Source organism: Sander lucioperca, chromosome 13, assembly GCF_008315115.2.
Source record: "Sander lucioperca isolate FBNREF2018 chromosome 13, SLUC_FBN_1.2, whole genome shotgun sequence".
NCBI classification, from domain to species: domain Eukaryota; kingdom Metazoa; phylum Chordata; class Actinopteri; order Perciformes; family Percidae; genus Sander; species Sander lucioperca.
The window spans coordinates 6701688-6722297 of NC_050185.1; the positions used below are offsets into that span (position 1 = coordinate 6701688).

The window sequence follows — 20610 nt, forward strand, 5'->3', positions numbered from 1 at the left end:
CTAAGTGAGAAAAAAAACTATGAAACCTGCTATGTATTATGACTGTCATTAGATCTGGAAGACACTGTTGCTGTTGTAGTGTGGACGTGCATGTGTTGTGTGGCTTTTTGCTATGGTGCGGTTTTTTTTGTGGCTCTTTATACCTAACTGGTTGGCCACCCCTGTTATAGAGGGTGTTTACGGGAGACTCGACAGACCACTACAACCTGGAGAAGGAGGCAGCCGAAGGTGTCAGTGGGCTAGTTTTTAGTAGACTTGGTTGCTAACTAGCCCTGCAAGTGTGCAAAGATGCACATAACCCAACTGTCTGTGAAAAATTAGTAAAATTCGCTACAGCAGAGGGAAAAATACAGTGAAGGTTGTTGGTCAGTCTGACATGTTTCTTTATTTCTATATATCTATTTAGTTCTGACCAATTGGGATTTAAATAATGTGAATGTTTTCAAATCTAAAAATTAAGATTATTAGAGAAACTAAGACTATAAGACTTGTAGCAAGCCGAGCTTCCTCCAAAGTATGGCCAGCTTATACCAAGTCTACATTCGGTGAATCAGACTAATGCAAACATAACCTCGGGGCCACAGGGGACAATAATGGGTCCAGTATGTAATGTATTGTTGCACCAGGATGTGTCGAAGAAGACGCCACACTCAAAAACGATTCTCTGAAAAGCTGCACAAAGATGAGATTGATCTTTTATCAAAAGTGTTTTTTAATACTGACTATCTGGCTAGTTTGTGCTTAACTTTCCTTACCTCTGATAAAGAGCAGTGCACAGCCGCTTCCCCAAGCTTTTCAATGGGAAGCATCCAGGACTGTCGTAACACTGTGAAAGAGTCAGTCCCAAACCGGGCTAGTCGTCCTCTTGCTCATTATTTATGGATGTCTTCAAACACTTCAAACACAAGTACATGGACTCTTGAAAATAACTAGGACAACTCACACATTTTTGAACATAATTGTTGTTTTAAAGGGACCCAAGCCATTTTGAATGTAAGCTCCCTGTTGACGCTAACAGTTTAAACAGCGGATTTGACAAAGTGCCTTAAGCTTTCTCTCTCTCTCTTTCTCACCGTACCTGTGTTTATAGTGATAAATGAATAATAATAAAAAGATTGCCTGGAAGAAAGTTGGGCTGACGTCCAAAAGTACAGAGTCGATAAGTGCTGATACTGAAGAAGACCCAGGCCAAAATGTGACTGGGGTCCCTTTCAAATGTGCTGACTCTCTAGTTGTCCATCTTAGCAGTGACTGCCCCTCCAACACTCTTCTACCTCCCCTCCTCCTCCCTCCTCCTCTCCTACCTGTTCATCTGTGTAATGTGTGACTCACGTCTCACTCTTGTTGTCCTGGCATTTTTCTTCCCACATATCTTTCACATCTGCCAGCTCTGCATGTCCTCCCCCTCCTCCCCCCTTCCTCCTTCCTTTCCCTTCCTCCTAGCTACTCTACTCTCCATGGATGTCCACTAATATGACAATTAACTCTATCCACTTACCTCTCCCCCCCCCCCCCCCCTCCCGTTTTGATACAAATATGGCTGCATTTGTACAAGCGAAAAAGACAAAGCAAATCATGTCGTTTTATAGATTTCATCCTTTGTTTCTAATTTTAGTTTGATTTGAATTCCATCTGGATTTCTTTTAATTTTCTCCCCCTCTATTTTTCTTTGTACTTTTTGGTTTGTTTTGTTTCTCCTTAGTCTCTGGACACAGTATGTAGCTTTGATACTAAAAGAGGTCATTGTCTTTTTCCCATTTCGCTGCGGAGAACATTCCTTTCTCCTTTTTTTCTTTTTTTCTTTCTTTCCTTTTTTTTGTTGATATTGCATACGTGTCACTGATTGAAATGGAAGGTAGGTAACGCTTTGCCTACGCACGTGATCTTTATGCAGATGAGAATGTGACAAGCACCCTAGCCTGAGTGACGTCAATGTTTCTCTCTCTCTTTCTCTCTCTCTCTCTCTCTCTCTCTCTCTCTCTCTCTCTCTTTCTGTTGTTTACCAATGGTCTTTAACCAAATTGATTTTACCTCATCAATTATGATTGGATTACGTAGAGCTCTGGTTTTTCTCTTTCCTCCTTAACTTCATTCTGAAGTCCAATATCCCGCTCTATCTTCCAGGTCCATTTCTTTCTCCAGTTTTGTTTTCTTTCTGTTTTTGGTAGAATGCATTCCTGTTTGTCCAGCTTCTCTCTGTTTGTTGGTGAATTAGTACATTCGTCTTATGATTTTCACCATATTGATTTCCACGACTGTTTCTAACAACTGTCATAAGCACCAGTGGTTGTGTGTTTTCTTATTATACCGCTTAGTTGTCTTCTCTCCAGTGGAGAACGGCTCTTCTTTCTGCAACGACCAGTCGGTGCTTTTCTTGTATCTTAGATTACGAAGCAGTTCAGATAGCACAGTGTTATGCATGTGCAAGAGCCAGCTGTATTTGGTTTCACACAAAACGCCTTTTGGAGATTTACCCTCTTTTTATGATCTTCTTACAATGAGCAGTGTATAACTGTGCATCACAAGTTGCAGTCCCCAACTCCCATTGAATCACTTATCCAAGTTCTATTTTGTTTTGTTGAATACTTCAAATAGAGGTTTTGAATATATTTTTACTCACCCCCTACCATATGCAGCTCATGGGATAAGGCTTGCATTACGTGTTTTTCTTACTTTGAACAAATCCCTTGAAAAGACCGAAACCAACAATGTGTTAGTCTGCCAATACTATTCTGACTTTGCTATTGTGTCTGTGGCACTAGTGCCCACTGAAGATGTAATGTAATATTTTAACAAATAAAAAAGGGGGTCACAAATATGTAGTTTTATTATTAATTAAGACTAAGAGTCGACAGCTACTCTATGGGCGCGACACAATGGTCCTTTGAGCTAAATGCTAACTTGCATGCTAACAAAATGACAATGACAATGCTAAAACGCTGATGTTTAGCAGGTGTAATGTTCACAGTGTCCACCATCGTGTTAGCATGCTAACATTAGCTAATTAGAACTTTACACAAAGTAGCCTACAGCTGAGGCTGATGGGAAAAGTCATTTTTGACTAGCAAGCAACTACCAAGCTAGCTGCTCTGGGTAAGGCTCTGTAATTACCTAAAACATCTGGGCACTGTAGTTTTTAGCAAACGTCACTTAAACAGAAATTAATAGTGCATTTGTTGGGGACTATTTTCAGCCATGGATTTACACACATTTGGTGCTCTAGTGAATATTTACAGCACCAGGACAGTCTATGTGAGTGTATGTTGTCTCAAAATAAACTACAGTGCCCATGTTCATGCTAATGAAGGAACAAGTCACCTGATGCAACAGTGTGGCTCACTGATGTGTATGTAATAATCTTTGGAGCTCCACGGCACAGAGGAATAAGCTATTTCAAGCTATCCTGGTGGGACCAATTCATTGTTGATTTTGGTCTGTTCATGGGATTTATTGACAATAAGAAAAATACAGAATATTGCCAATATTATATTGGTCATTTTAAAAACTGCTAAACTCACGATAATTGAGTCTATTCATGACTTTAGTAGCTTTTCACTATAAAATCCCAAAGGATCCCATCACATTCTTATTGTTTTATCTTATTGTTAGATGCAACTTTACTAACCTTTCACTAACAAAATGCTTTTCTGGGGTTCCTACATTAGTCAATTACCCAAAAACTAACCTCTGATTGGTTGAACACTCACTGTTGTTATGTAGCAACAACTCCCTGGAACTACATTAACAGATAAGTTGGCCATTGTGAGAACTATAAGCACCCCGTATTAAGGAGCCCATGAGCACAAACACTGATTGTAACCAGTAGAAGCTAAGGTAGTTAGCCTGTAAACATGGCAGGCAGTAAAATAATTCCTGCCCTGTGGAAGATATTACATGGAGAGAAAAATGGTAAAGAAAATACCTTTAACTCTCGCCAGCCAGTTGCTCTCTGATGTTAGGAGGGTGACTGGGCCCAGAGGATTTACTCTCTGTGTGAGGGATTCCCTGCACATTGTGGTTTTCCTCTTTGCTTTTGAGTTCTTTTCCATTGATTTCCATGCATTGTCTCATGAGTCACTGGCAGGGAAGGGTTTTGTGTCTTTTTCTCTTGCATTTTGTGAATCTAATGATGCACTTATGTTGCCCCACTTTTCCCTTTTCTTCATACCTTACCTACTAAAGGAGGGAATACCACTTTATTGGTAAGTGGATGTTAACCAGAAGGGAGTTAAACAAGAGTAACCATTAAAAAAAACAAAGAAAATGGGTCGCTGTTCACATCTCAGCAATTGTCTACAGGGAAAAAAAAATCCAGAAAGAGAAAATTGAGTAGCAGACGATTTGTTTTCTGATTCGATTGATTCAATAATTGTGATCTTTATTTTGTTCCTTCCATTTCTGTGATGTTCCGTCAAGTTGTCTTCTCTTTCTGTTTTGTTTCATTTATTTTAACCATTACTTAAAAAAAAACTAAAAAAAAAACTGAAGAAGTCCTCTTTTCTACTCTACAAAATCTGTAGCTCTGTACTTTCTGCCTTTGCTCTTACTCTAACTGACTTGGTTCACAGTTTTGTTTTAATTTTTTTCCCTCTCTTCCTCCTCCTCCTCCTAGTTTTTTTGTTTGTTTTTGCGATTATGATTTCTTCAACTCATTATGGTTTTGCATGCCAAGTATTGCATGCGCTGCACCATAGAGGACTATCTATAAGCCAAATGGAGAAAACCTAGATCTTTTTCTTTTAGATGTTTACCTTCTTTTGGCAAGTACACCGTAGCACTCAATCACCAACCTGAAAACACTCTAATGCTCTTATTGTCCTTTTTCTTTTTTTTTTTTTTCTTTTTTCCTTTGTTGGTCATCATTTTTTTCTACAGAAGCTCCGTCTGCTGACCGCTAGCTCTGCCAGCATCCAGGCCACTCTGCTGAGAGAGCACAAGCTCCACAGCACCCCCAACAGGAGCCAAACAGGACAGATGTGCACCGCGGGAGAGGCTGGGAGTGTGGATGGCAGGAACACAGCTGTAGGGAGCTCCGTACCCCAGGCGACAGGGAGGAGAGGGAGCCAGAGAGCCCAGAATAAGAACTCCCACTCCCCTGCTCACAGCAGCGACTCAGCCCACTCCCAGCACAACCACACTCACAGAGGGAGGAACTCTCGTCACCACAGAAAGTAAGCACCAGTGGCGGAAGAAGTATTCAGATCCTTTACTTAAGTAAAAGTACTAATACCACACTGTAAAAAATACTCTGTTACAATTCAAAGGCCTGCATTGAAAATGTTTTTCAAGTAAAAGTATGTAAGCATCATCAGGAAAATGTACTTTGTTCTCTCGACTGCCCAAGACAAGTCAGATTAATGAAGCAGAGTAGAAGTAGAAAGTGGCATGAAAAGAAAAATCTCAAGTAAAGTACCTCAAATATGTACTTAAGTACAGTACTTGAGTAACTGTACTTAGTTGCATCCCATCACTGGTAAGCACAAAGACTTCCATTTGTCTCTAGCTGTAGGACTTTATGTAGCAGACATCTTTCCACTTTGGCTTTGCCATTGAGGGAGAATTGTTTGACATTTGCTGTATTATGCCCCCCAATTTCCCCAGGACAAAAGGCGGCCACTCTTCCAAGCGTCACCACCGCTCCAGTCGGGGTCAGGCACACCACCGGAGCCCGTCGGCATCTCCAGGACGCCACCCACACACGTCAGGCAAGAAGAAAGAGGAGTCCCGGAGCAAACCCAACCTCCGGCAGCGCAGCAGCTCCTGGAGCAGCGGGCGCTCATCCTCACGCTCCGCCTCCAGAGACAGAGGCCCCAGCAAAGCCAAGTCCCCACACAACAGGCAGAACAACTCCAGGTGATACCGCGTTCACTGTCACACTAGTCTATATCTACGACCTTCCACTTCCTGGATTGTTCCCGTGCCGCCGGAATTCCCGCCGGATGTCTTCAATTTCGGCCGGATGTCCGTTACCTTCCGCTTTCTTCGTGTTGTAATTTTAAACTCCGGTGGATTTATGAGGACTATGGTTAACTGCTCCTCAGATCTCTGCAGGGTAAATCCAGACAGCTAGCTAGACTATCTGTCCAATCTGAGTTTTCTATTGCACGACTAAAACAACTTTTGAACGTATACACGTTCCACCAAAACAAGTTCCTTCCCGAGGCTATTTTGCAGAGACGCCAATGCTCTCTGCGGCGCCTAGCGACTCCCAAGACGATTGTGATTGGTTTAAAGAAATGCCAATAAACCAGAGCACGTTTTTCTCCCATCCAGGAATGCTGTGTGGACTAGCCAGACACTCCTCCGCAGCGCTGTGGAGGAAGGTCTGGCAATGCGACACTACTGTCAAACTATTCTTTAAGCTTGTAGTTGGACTGGGATCTTGTGTGGTTTGTTGTTGTTGTTGTTGTTGTTGTTGCTGTTGTTCTGATGGTGTTCTGTTTGTCATGCAGAGAGAAGGACAGCCCTAACCGCTCCGACACCGACAGCCGAGCTCGCCGCCGCTCACGCAGCTACTCGCCCATTCGCAAGAGGAGAAGAGATTCACCCAGCTTCATGGAGGCTCGCAGGATCACCAGGTAACACAGCTGTCCAGCATCATAAACCTCCTCCTATTAGTTATCTTTTTGCCGATATTTTGAAAGGTTTTATTAGATCCCACCTACATTAGATCATACATTACAACGTTTCTACTGTGTGGAGTCTCTCTCAGCAGAGCACAGACTAATACGGCTTCCATGAGACGGTTTGTTTGTGTTGAATTTTATCTTCAGCTATTATAGGTCTGTAATTAACAGCACTTTACCATGATATACTTTCGCCAGAGGTATGTAACACTCAATCTGTACATTTCCCATCATTTTACTGCACTTCACTCATGCTGGGGCAAACATCACTCTTTTATAGCTGCAAATTACAACAATGCAAACATGCAAAAGGCATACATGCAAAAGGGATACAATTAGGGAATTTGTTCCAGATGGATTTCCATCTTTACTGCAAAGAGCAGGACTGTCCTTTACTACCATATCTTTGAGTGATGGTCAAGTCTAACATTGGAGAATACTAATTCTACATAAAAACCAATGACATGTTTTGTTTTAGGATTAACATATACTTTATTGATCCCGCAAGGAGAAATTACATTTTTTTCCCACTCTGTTGTTAGTTATTATACACAGGCCTGAAATACACACGCACATACCCAGGACCTACACATGCACTAATGGAGAGATGTCACTTTAAGTGCCCAGGAGGTGAACTGGCACCTTTCCAGCTACCAGTCCACACTCTGTACATGGTACTCACAGGGACTTGAACTAGCAACCCTCCGGTTCCCAAGCCAAGTCCCTCTGGACTGAGCTACTGCCACCCCAAAACCTGAAAAACATGCATACTTTTTTCAGCCCTGAAAAAACTATATCCTCCAAAATGACTATAAAGTTGATTCAACACCTCTCTAAAACAGTTAGTAGTTACTTGTATCAGACTGCATATGTTTTAGCCAGCTGTACCTAATAAACTGGTAACTGAGTGTACATAGGAATAAGGGCATAACATTGATACAGATATTAATTAATTTCATAAAGGCCTAGAGAGATCTATTTTGATTTATTTGGTTTGTTTGATCACTTTATTTATTGATGTACTGTTTGTTTGTATAGCATTGTTTATTCCATTAATTGTTCTATAATTATGGTATTGTTTGTTCCATTAAATATCAATCAATGAATTGCTTGATAACCATTTACAAGGCTCCTCAATACTGGGAGCAGCTGATGAAAATATATTTGAATTACAGTTAACATATCTATAAAACTTGTCGTCAAATCTTTTCACAAAACTACATGTATTTTGATAGCTTCTTATTCATCAATTGATCTTTTCACAGAGGAACTCCTTTAGGCTTGTTGCACTTGAATTGTAGTTCTTAGTTAGTTATAAGAACATAGAGAGAAAACTCCCACATCCCTGTGAAAAGTGTTCCTCTGGTGGAAAGAAATGACTCTCCAGGTCACCTCTCTACCCTCTCATGTAAATGTTAATGGACATGTGTGAAATGTGTGTACCTTGTCATCTTTCACTCCAGTCCTTAAGGTCCTGACACCGAGAGACAACGGGATGCTGCTGAACTGAGCTGCTGCAGGCTAGTTACCCTGGTAACAGTTGCCGTGCAGCAGGAGCCGACTGGTCCGACTCCTGAAGCTCGGCTGAACAGCAAACCATCAGAGCTCCCCTGAGTAAACCTGGCCTCCTCCTGTTTTTATTTTTCTGTCCCTTTCCTGCTCCTTCATCTCAGAAACTCACACCAACTCTAAAGCTACACCCCTCTGCGGTTATGCACTAATGTTGTACCACAGGGATACAGAGATTAAAATGCTATCAAGGTTTACTTTGGTGGATATCTCTCTATTACACAGGCTATGGATTCCTGTGGCAGATACAGAAGACAAAAGCTTAGGCTAAGTTATCTACATGCCGCTGAAATGACAAGGTGAAACACACCTTGTAGAAGCAGGGATACCTTGATAGCGTTTATCTCTCCCTGCACTGTTGACTGTTGATTTCTCTGGGTGTTGGCCTCCACTGAGAAGAAGAGGTTTTTTTGGAAAATAACACCTCATTACCTTACAGGAAGCACTTCCAGGGTGGCTATTAACAATGCAATCTAAGCTTAAGCTTTAAACTAACAACATGCATTTGTGTGATTAAACAGCTTGGACTTTTTCAACCCATATAGCTGCTCTCTTTCAGATCCTGTACTGATCATAAGTCTACCACTTATGTAACCTAACACTGATTTGCTCTCAACCAACTAAATATTGTCTTAATACATCATGTGTTTTACATAGTGTCAGACAAAGGCCTGACCATGACACTTACTCGTCAAACTTGTCCGATGTTAACCGTTAACACTCCATCCTCCTCCCCGTCTCCTTTCCCCAGTGCTCGGAAGCGGCCGATCCCGTACTACCGTCCCAGTCCTTCGTCATCCAGCTTGGACAGCAGCCCGTCGCGGTCTAGTCGCAGCCGTAGCCGCAGCTACAGCAGCTACAGCCGCAGCAGAAGCCACAGCCGAAGCCACAACCGGAGTCACAGCAGAAGCCGGAGCCGCAGCCAGAGCCGGAGCTGGAGCCGCAGCAAGAGTCGCTCCCGCAGCCACCACAGTTACTACAGCCGCAGCAGCTACGACAGCCCCGGCTTCTGAGCGCAACACACACAGCACGGAAGGGAAACGAAAAGAAACAGAGGAGAAGTCCTGTTAAATTTACTGTGCTCTGATTCACTCATTAAGCTCTCCACAGTGCCCACACTGCTGTACAGCCCAGGGTCCAAGCTCCCCGACCCTAGACCTTCATCTCTCTCTGACAGCGAGCCTGGGTCAAAGAGGAGACTTTTTTTTTTATTTTTTTTTTATTTTGATATAGCACATTACTCTAAAATTGGCTGTCACTGTTCATAACTTCACGTAAACAAGGTATTAAAAGAAAATGGGTTACCACATGTCAAAAGTTAATTTGGTAGAGCCCAAAGAACAAATCTCGCTGTATGTTCGCACTTTCTTTCTCTTCTTCCACAACGCAACCAAAAATGAATTCATTAAAAACGATATACTATATAAATATTAAATATATATAGATATATATATATCCTAACAATAGGAGCTGAGTAGGAGACAAAAAGAGGACACATCAACGGCTTACTGTACATTTCAGAAAATCTTGACTTTTTACTCACCCCTCATCATGTACTGATTTCATCGAAGCACAGAGATCAACAAGAGTTAGAACAAAAGAGAAGTCGGCGAATGAAATAGGGAGCAAAAAAGGAAAAGGGAACTTTTTTTATGATAAAAAATTGTATAGGTTTGTCTGTATAGATGTAAACTTTCTTAAGTTCTGGCTTTGTAAACTATGCACTGTATATTCCATCCAGTTTGAGGAGGTTTGTTTAGCATGATGCATCAGGAGAGACTCGCTGCTGGAAGGAGAGTACCTGGCCCAAATGAAAGGTGCCAGGGTGATCTGTGCTGCCCACTGGCCTATACAGTATGTCAGCCATCACCAGAGGGAGGGAGGGGGGGGGGCTATTTATTATGTACTTTTACTCTTCTCTGTTTAAATTATTATGTTGATTCTGCTAATCCTGACTTTATGTGTGAGAGTGTGCGTATTTGCGAGAGTGCGCGTGTGTGTGCGTGTACCTCCTCTGCAATGAGGTGATTATTTATGTGTACACCACTGTAGCCTGCACCTAAGGCTGCTGGATGGTACTGTACAGGAAAACTGTCTGCAAAAATGTCTCCATGCACACATTTCTGTTGACTACAGCTATTTATTACACTGTATTTATTTCTTTATTTATTGGGCTATTTATTATTTAATGTATTGATCATTCTGAGCATCATGAGCTGTAAAGCAGTTGAATCATGCTTTGAAGATGAGGTTGCTGCAAATGTATTTCCATTTGAATATGTACTGTATATGTCCATGTTTTACACAAAATCTGTCTGTTATCGTGGCGATGGCTTGCAGTCGCTATCAGATCAGTGAGCAGGGTGAAGATTCACTGCTGTGTGTTTAGAATGCTCTGATTGTAGCCAGTGGAACAGGGTCTGCGCCCACAGTTACTCCCATGTATGCCACCATGGCACCCCTGGCCTATTGTAGTGGCTCATTCTAATGCAAGCCATTGTGGTTCTGCAGCCTGTATTGAGTAGCAAAAGATCAGCCTCCACAGAACCAAACATCTCCCTGTGTAGAGAGGTCATTATTCTCCTCTACTGTAATGTTTCCAGCCACCACGTGTTTTAATCCCTTGTATAATGGGCCGCAACATGTTTCTGTCAGAGGTCCCCTGGTTACCAGCTTCAGGAGGAGGATTTATGTGATGTAACCTAGCACAGCAGAGACACCAGCAGACTCTGTAATGCCTCCTCTTTCTACAGATTCAGTAGTATGGTAAATAAACTGGCGACACAATCAGGGATCACCATAAGTCTTCCTTACCATTCGTCTGGCCTCATGTCACTCACACAGTGTTGCATTCCCAGTGTAACCAGACTTAACCCGACTATGATACTCTGCAAACCTGTTAATTTATTCCAAGTATAGCATTGCCCCTTTGGTTCTACAAGTCATTCTTTGTGGTGTACAATACCTACCAATAAACAGAATCTAATGGGGAAATAACTATACTCTTGTGTTGTTCTTTTTCTATCTAACCCTGTAACCCCATTTGTATCATATTTGATACACGACTTTCTGCGACTTCTGTCATCCACATAGTCTATATCCTTGACATTCCACTTCTGGGATTGCTCCGGTGCTGCAGGGAAAAAATTCCATCCCGGAATGCTATGTGGAGTAGTCAGACCCACTTCCACTCCGGAGGGTGTGGATGGTCTGGGAAAGCGAGACTATCATCCACATAATCAATACCCTGGTCCTACCAGACTCTTGTACATTGAGCGGAAGTACGTAGGAGGGCGGAGCCAGGCTACATAACCATTAGGCTCGTTCGAGATAAACTGCGCCTCGCCTGTAAAGTGGACGAGAGCAGGCGGCAGCAGTCGGGGGCGGTGACAGAAAGCCGCGGTCAAGGCGGACAGTTTCCAGCCGTTTCCAGCAGTCTTCAGGCTGAACAGGAAGTCACGTAGCCTATGTAGCTTCTCTGACTAAAAAAAACTAAACAACGCTGTGTGTACATCAGGGCAACGTTTATTTTTATTTGAGAACATGCACTGCATCGGTGCGAAATGTAAACAAAAACAAATAAATAATGAGGTGAATTTTCAGGGTAAGAAGGAGTGAGGAGAGGGACGGAGGGAGGGGAGGCACTTCAACAGCACGGCGCTGCACTTCAAGTGACACAAGCGCTTGTGCTGGTTGAGATTGCTGTTATAGCCTCATTTCACTCAGGGGAAAAATGTCAAAAAGACAACAAAGTTTGCTTAACTTTTTCAAATACGCTGGCCAGTCGGATCCCAAACAAGCAAAAAAACGTTTCTGCCGATCAAGAATGTGGAGACCACGGTGGGTTTTTTGGTTAATTTATTAGTCCGATGGATAATTGCTGCTTGTGAAAACGATTGTTGATGGGTGACAACCTCTTAATGAATGTGACTAAATAGCAAGGTGTACTTTTCCCCTTTGTACAATAGGTTATGCTTCCATCAGAGAAGAGGTCGTTGTTCCTTGATCCTCTTGGGGAAAAGGCATAAGGACATAAAACACTGTCAAGGTGTGACAAGGTAACTTGTATAACACACACACAAACACACTGTAAAACCATGCTGTAATTTATCCTTTACATATATCAATGTACTTTATTTCTGTTTTATTAAGAGCATTCATGAGACAAAGGGGCCTCAATATCTCAAAATGGTCATGCACCTCTCTCCCTCACCCTCTGCAAAAAGATGTGACATCTTGTGGAGTATTCGCATTAAAGGTTGGTACAGAGATTTCAAATTAAAATGGTTGCATACCACCAAATTACAAAGTTCATCTGAACAAGTGTAAGAACCGTTGTGCACTTTAATGTCATTGTTTCATTTCTTTTGAGATTTCAAAAAAACACTGTTTATGTAAAGTTGTGTGATTTTACTAAACATGTTTAATAGATGTTTTATACTAACACAAATACACAATTTATTTAGTTTGCAGAATGCATTTTAAAAGGGCAGAGCATCTCTTTTGGGACATCGACAAAACACATTGAGGGACTAAGAAAGGTCATTGCAACCACTCTACTGGAAAACAGCGGTATGTTGCTGACATGCTGGAGTATTGCATGGATAGATTATTTTAGTTAAATCGATTATATACAGTCATGTGAACAAATTAGGACACCCATGCTAAAGTTGACTAAAAAGAGGAATAAAAAAATAATCTTTAGGAAATTGATCTTAATGCCTTAATTAAAAAAATGAGGAAAAATCCAACCTTTAAGGACACCAATTTTCTTTGTGAATGAATAATGTATCGTAAATAAATAAATGTTCTTCCTTAAAATACAGGGGGCATAAATAAGTACACCCCTATGTTAAATTCCCATAGAGGCAGGCAGATTTTGATTTTTAAAGGCCAGTTATTTCATGGATCCAGGATACTATACATCCTGATAAAGTTCCCTTGGCCTTTGGCACGGTTTTATTTCAGTTAGCCTAATAGCTGGTTTGATTTGCATTGACAGATGATTTTATGAAAGTACCCCATGCCAATCTCTAGGTATGGTGAAGGGTATGTGATGATGTGGGGCTATTTTAATTCCAAAGGCCAAGGGAACTTTATCAGGATGCATAGTATCCTGGATCCGTGAAATAACTGGCCTTTAAAAATAAACATCTGCCTGCCTCTATGGGAATTTAACATAGGGGTATGTATAATTATGGCCCCTGTATTTTAAGGAAGAACATTTATTTATTTACGATACATTATTCATTCACAAAAAAATTGGTGTCCTTAAAAGATTGGATTTTTCCTCATTTTTTTAATTAAGGCATTAAGATCAATTTCCAAAAGATGATTTTTTTATTCCTCTTTTTAGTCAACTTTAGCATGGGTGTCCTAATTTTTTCACATGACTGTAAGTCCTATAACAGTAACATAAAACTGAGCTGTTATGGTTCTTTGATTTTGTCAGATGACCTCAGTGAAATCTGTGGTAACGTGGAGGATGACCAGGATAAGACAGTTTCCTTGGTAGCCCAATTTTTTTGTTGTCAGTATAGGATTTCAAAAGATTTTAAGAGAGAAAGCCTATGGACACTGTATGTGTTAATTTATATCTAATTCTATTTTGAAAAATGTTCAGATATCCTGTGACTCATGTCATCGGTGGTACCACCAGCGATGTGCAAAATGTATCACTAATGACAGTGACTACATGTGTGAGGCTTGCAAGTAGTGATTTGGCTGTAGTTTGACGTTGTGTGTGTGTGTGTGTGTGTGTGTGTGTGTGTGTGCGTGTGTGCGTGTGTGTGTGTGTGTGTGTGTGTGCGTGCGTTTCCATGCATTTCTGATAAAGAAACTTTGAAAACGGGTCAAATTTGATCCAAAGACAACACAAAGGTGAAATTACTGAAAGAAGTAAATAACTAGACCAACAGTCATTTAAATATGTAGAAATGTAAATTATAGCGTTTTTGACGTTACAGAGTTTCTTGGTTTCTGTCTGTTTGCCTGTTATGAACGTTGTTACTACTGCATTGCATTGTTGGATATTTCTCATTGTTTCACTTGTTTTTTGACATTTTTTGTAAATAAACAATAAATAGTGTGTTGGTACTACATATATCATTGTGAGTGCTATTTTTTTTTATGGGACCTGCTGAAATGTGACTGCCCCCCCCCCCTAACTCAAAACAGCAAAGTCTGACAGTCACCCAATTTGCTATACTTGCATGTTATGAGGTCTACTAAAAGTCCTGAAAAGTTCGTCTTTGTCAGCCTTTGCAATCCTGAGGTATGGGGGTGCAGTCCTTTTTCGGCAGGGGTATATGGGACCGAAATGTGACTTGCCCCCCCCCCTAACTCAGGACAGCAAAGTCTGACAGTCACCCAATTTGCTTCTGTATTTCTTTTCGCCTATCTATTCTCCTGTAGCTCAATTAATGTTGTTGAGTCAACACATTTGTTCATGTGCAAAAATATTGTCAAACATCTGAATATTGCTGATCTGCAAGCATTTTAACATTGTCCTTATAATACTAATACTAATACTAATAAGACTGCCTGCTGAAATATGACTGCACGCCCCTAGAGGGCAATGTTGGTCATGTTGGTGACTAATTCAGTATATCCTGATATCCATACCAAGAGTAAATAAAATGTTATTAAAACAATGACAATAGCTGTCCAATTGTATCCCTTCATTTTCTCACTTGGTCCAGCAGATGTTTGGTCCAGTCCTATTCCTTATTCTTGATGTTCACCTGTGCCCTGTAAGCCCATGTGTCTGTCCTCTGTCAGTAAGCTCAAGACTGTCACCTTTATGTCTTTTAGGTAACGCATCCATTTGAGCTTGTTGGCATGGACCTGATAGGGAAGCTGACTCCGACTACAGAAGGATACAGTTGCATCGGTGTAACGATCGATTACCTGACCAAATGGGCACAAGCTTACCCTCTTAGAAAGACCACAAAATCAAATTTCAAGGTGGGTGACAAAGTGTGACGGTTGAATGTGAGAAGCCAGCAGCGAAAGGGCGGAAAGTTGGAGCCTGACTTCTTGGGGCCTTTCACAGTCATAGCTCTACAGGACAAGAGTGCTGATCTGGAACGTGAGGGAGGTCGTGTTTTTTTATAAAAATCAACACCGATCACCTGAAAATACACAATGAGGAAAAGGAAAGAATACCACATAAGATCCTCAACTCCACAGGGGTAACCTCAATCACTGCCTCCATAGAGGGTTTTCACGACGCGTCATCAGAGCATCATCAGACCCGAAGTCGCCATGTTGGAGGTACTCCGCATCACAACAAAGCACAGGCACTGAAGTAGATCCCGAACGGCGTCAAGGAAAATGGTTAATTATTGCCGTGTTTTAGGTTGTACCAATAGGTCAGACCGAGAAAAACATTTGGAATATTATCGACTTCCAAAAGTTATTAAAAACCAGGGAGAGGAATGCCAGAAGTTATCAGAGGAAAGGAGGCGCTTGTGGTTGGCAAAGCTCAACCAGGATCTACGAGGAAAAATCTGTCTTGTTCGGTCTTTGAAATGAAAAAAAAAACAACTATTGAGAGTCACTTGGCTACACCTTGAGTATCACAATGATATCATACAGTTAAGGTTAGGTTGATTAAAGATGTTATTGCATTACTTACTTTGGCCTTCACAACACATTGGTCGTTAATGACTTGGTACTGCGTCTCCCTCATCCATCCACACACCATCTGGTTACAGAGCATATGAGCGGAGTGGAGCGGTGAGAATCTCAGCTCATCGCTCATGGAACTGTTCACCCCTCCGCTCCCCCGCTCAAAGCTACATCAGGCTGCTCCGCTCATTATCGCTCAGCGCTCAATGCAGTTTGCTTCGCGCTCCACTCAAATCGCCCCCCGCTCGCTCCAAAAAAGGAAAACATCTACATGTATATCATGTATATCACAAACGTTTTCTCTTGTTGCTGCTGCTCCTCCTCTCGCTCTATCAAATACAAATTCACGGACGACACAAATGAAATAAAACGAATTATTAGGCCTACTTGAATGACATAACGAATTTGTTTGAATATTACGCTATATTTAATTTACACTTTGTTACAAGTTACCTTATTCAATTTGCTAACCTTTGGCTTTCTTCCCAGCGTGTTCACGTAGCACACTTTCATGCTTTCGGGAGATGTGCCTTTTTAGATTCCAAAAGGAATCTTTACTTACTGAAACGATGTCTCCACATTCGTTTTCTTGTACCACATTATCACTGTTAGTTAGTTTTTTAATAGTACACCTGTATGATTTCTCGTTTTCTTTTTTGAAGTACTTTTTGAACTCCATTATTGAGCCGAGTTTTGAATGAAAATAGTCTGTTGATGACAGTGCAAGACAGATGGATTCTGGTTCAGGCTTGACTGAGCATGCTTCAGACTCGTGGTGTGAGCGGAGCAAAATTGGAGCGGGAAATAGAGCGACGCTCCGTCCTTTTAAAAATGCCGCTCTGCGCTCTGTCTAAGACCCGCCCGCTCGCGCTTCCCGCTTCCCGCTCGCGCTTCCCGCTCGCGCTTCCCGCTCGCGCTTCCCGCTCCACTCCGCTCACATGCTCTGTCTGATTATAAGCCTCCAAACTTTTGTAGGATTTAAGGTATTCTGCTGTGTATGGGCTCGGCGAAAAAAACAGGTAGTTGACTATATCGGGATATGCAACTGAAGGAAGAATCACCGGGTCGCCATGGATCCAAGAAGAGGGAGCCAACTTGTAGGGATCTGCACCGCCAGTAAACTGTAATTTCTCAAAATATCGCGCCTTTTTCTGTGGTCCAAGTCCTTCCATGCCTTTGCATCTTGGACGCGTTTTGATGAGCTTTTCTAATGTTTAGACATAAAGTATTAAAGTATCCAAAGTGCACAATACTCCATTACTCCATTCAGTTGTTTACACCGAGTGCCTCCAATATGGCCGCGCATCCAGGTTACCGCCCAGAACGTGACGTCGGTGAAAACCATAGGTGAAAACCCTCTATCGCTGCCTCTGCCTCCACCCCTGCTTCAACCTCCACCTCTGACTTCACATCCATCCCTGCCTCCACTCCCACCCCTGCTTCAGTCTCTACTCCTACCTCAACCTATGCCTCTGTAGTAGGTCGAAAAGGCTACATGTTTAGTTTTTATTTAAACAGACCCTCTCCCCCCCCTTAGCTCTGCTCATGCGCAGCTCAGAAATAAACGAGCTTTGCCGTGAGCAACAAGGTAACGTCCATTCTCTCTATTGATTCACAGGTAGGCCTACTGCAAAACTCACTTTTTCATATTTAGCTTGTATCAGCATATTATTTAAATGTTATAGTTATTGTTGTGTGACGTTGTGAGCGGATTTTGAGGTGTTTGTGTTAAGAGTAAAAAGCTTAACTTTGAAGTTAGTTGTCCCGACCAGTGTCGGCATGCTGAGTAGTTCTTCTTATGAACTTCGGTTTTACAGTGTAGTTTTTCACAGTAGTTTGTAAGTGTTAGTTATTGATATTAGCATCCTGTAACATAAGAGAACGTGTTCTAAATTTTGTTCATTAGCCAGCCAGCAGTGAGGAAATGGTGATGAGAAATACTGTTTTAAGCTAGTTTTACATTCCCGGTCATTCAGTAACATGTCAACGCCATATTGTCAAGCGCTAATATTAAGTGCACGTGTATGAGAGAACATGATGTGTAAGAATGTTGTATGTATGAGTGTGTATTATGCTACGGTTAAATTTGTGTTAGCAGAATAGCATTGGTTATATATAACCAATGCTATTTTGCTCGGACACCTACAGTCTTTCAGAGTCCAGTGAATGTGAAGTGAAGTTATATTATTTTGGTACCTTTTTAGTATTTTAAATTAAGCCAAGTCTTGTATGCGTAGTATGTGTTAAATCATTTGCATTTATGTGCATATATTTTCCATCAGACAGTTTCATATTATTTATCATCAGTTTGGTTACACCATTTATTTCATCTTTAAACGTTTTATTATCATTCTAACATGCACTTTTATCAGAGAGCTAATAGACACAATATGAATGTATGAGAACCGTATGCACAGCTCAGAAATAAACAAGCTTTGCCGTGAGCAACACGCTAACGTCCGTGCTCTCTATTGATTCACAGATTCAGTTTCCAATTTAATTAGGCTACGCAGTGCTTCCTAGCCTGTGTAACCATTGCTGCCGGTCCCCCTAGGTCTGGTCAGGGCCGGATTAACAATTACCGGTGCCCTGGGCACATTTTTAACTTGTTTTAGAACATAAAATTACCTCTCACCCTCACAATTAGAGACAGGCAGTGTTAAGAACATTTTGAGTGCAACATATACATTCAGAAATGTTGTCTTAAGGCCATTCGTTTCCAGAATTTGCAACAACTGAGCAGGGGAAGTGTCACTCAAGACAAAGTAAATGAACTGCATTAGTTCGTCTGCTAAGGACGCAGATAGCCCCCAATTTCCACCGGCTGCAGAACGTCTGCGGATCCGCTCCGGAACGGCGGTGGAATCAATAGTCAATGTGTGTATTTCCACTGACTGCAGAACGGCTGCGTTCCGACTGCGTCCCAGCTCTGGCGATCTGCAGCCCTCCGGAGCAGATACGCAGAGCTTCTATTTTTGCCAGACGCCGGAGAGCTCCGCAGCAATTCAGCACAGGGCAGATAGTGCGGGACAGGAAGTCGAGCACAGAAACAAAATAAAATACACCGTGCTCACGGTAGACCATATTTCCCTGCACTACACCTTGAAAAAACAGCACAGAGTTGTTTCCTCTCTACTCCTCTGGATGGAAACTAACAAAATGTTGTTGGTTTTGTGGTTCTTGTAATATTTTGAGAAAAAAGAAAGTTATAGCCTAGCCTTACAAGAATAAAATCCACCTGCCATATAGTCTGTTGTGCATTACGTTATTGCTCTGCTGATATGGTAGCATCTGAGTCTGACAGACACAGACATCCCCGTTTGGGTCTCTGGTCTCTGAATGAGAGAAATTAACTGAAGCTGCTACTGACCAGCCGGGCAGCTCATCTTTATTTTTACAGACAGAGCGGACACAAAGTGACGCACGGGTCTGCTCCAAAGCTCCGTGTGTTTGAGCCTGAACCATATAGACTGTTAACGTCACGTCACAGGAACGCAGGAACTTAAACTTTGTGTTGCCTATAACAACTAGGCTAATGACAAACGGGGCTACAATTAAAACATTTGGGGCTGAAGCCCTGCAAAAATGACCTGGCGATGCCGATGGTAATATTGGTGCACATAACTATTTAGGCTGACCAGCATTGCCCTCCAGCGGCGTGCAGTTGTATTTTGGCAGGCAGTCTGTTTTCGGCACAACACCGGCGATCTCGGCCGATTTTATTCATTTTTATATTAATTGTTATTTGAGCTAGCGCCAAGGTGAAAGGCTGTGAAACTAGAGATTTAAAGAATCCAGTGGTACCAACCATGTCATGCCAGCTTGCTGGAATAATGGTCCATTCTAAATGTTGTCAAGGGAAAAACTGGCTGGCCATTTTCAAACGGGTCCCTTGACCTCTGACCTTAAGATATCTGAATGAAATGGGTTATATGGGTACCCCCAAGTCTCCCCCTTACGGACATGCCTACTTTATGGTAATCTAATGCAGTTTAGGGCAACAAATATTTTCCCCTTCTCTAAGATGGTGTATTTGAATATTTCTGCATACTGGGATCCCTAAACAGTCCTGGAATTGCATTCATTGGGCATGGCTGGAAAAGCTGAGACTCTTGTGGATTTAATGAGCCCAATTTTATTCATGAATCTGAATGATAATGTTAGTCCCCATAGTAGCCATTTCATTGTAGTAAGTGAGAGCATTTATTGAAACTTGGCCTTACTGTGACCTTTTAGGACCTCTAGGATAATCACAGCCTCATTAAACTTCACAACCACAAACTAGAGACCTAGGGCATTCAGTGGATGTATGGCTTTCCTAATTAGTTTTTATGTATTTTCAGATAGCAAAAAAGTACAGATTTGATGGCAATTCAAGTGATATGGAGCACTTAGGGGAAGCTGATGATGAGGAATAGACTCCTAATGTATGTCTAGTTTAAAAAAATGTTTTAATCAAATAATTGCCATAAATGACTGGCGTATCAAATATGATGGATACAATATATCATATAGGCTATGCAAAATGTGTTTTTGAAATATGTTTTTATTTTGACAAAAGGTCCAAAAAATACTTCAATTTAATAAAGAATCTGGCCATTATTTGATAGTTCATGCTTTACAGGCTAACCTCAGTGCAGTGATATGATATGCAGCGATTGTGCATTTTATTTCCCAACAGATGGCACTGATGAGAACCTTCCAGTACTTGATACTCAAGACTGACAACTTGGGCTAGAATGTTCTCCAGCTCTGCCCAGCTATTGTAACCTCCAGTCACACC

At 41.7% G+C, this 20610-nt stretch overlaps 1 protein-coding gene across 3 annotated transcripts in view; it reads left to right on the plus strand.

Annotated features, from left to right (window-relative positions):
• Nucleotides 1–11193, plus strand: part of srrm3 (serine/arginine repetitive matrix 3) — a 92016-nt gene extending 80823 nt beyond the window's left edge. For 2 of the 3 annotated variants that reach the window (XM_031311092.2, XM_036008864.1), the window contains exons 11-14: nt 4876–5171; nt 5602–5853; nt 6453–6578; nt 8947–9208. In XM_031311092.2, coding sequence (XP_031166952.1) covers nt 4876–5171; nt 5602–5853; nt 6453–6578; nt 8947–9208 — 936 coding nt within the window. Of the gene's footprint in view, nt 1–4875; nt 5172–5601; nt 5854–6452; nt 6579–8946 lie in introns of all 3 variants that reach the window. The other variant, XM_036008862.1, reaches the window with a different exon arrangement.
• The last annotated feature ends 9417 nt before the right edge of the window (nt 11194–20610 follow it).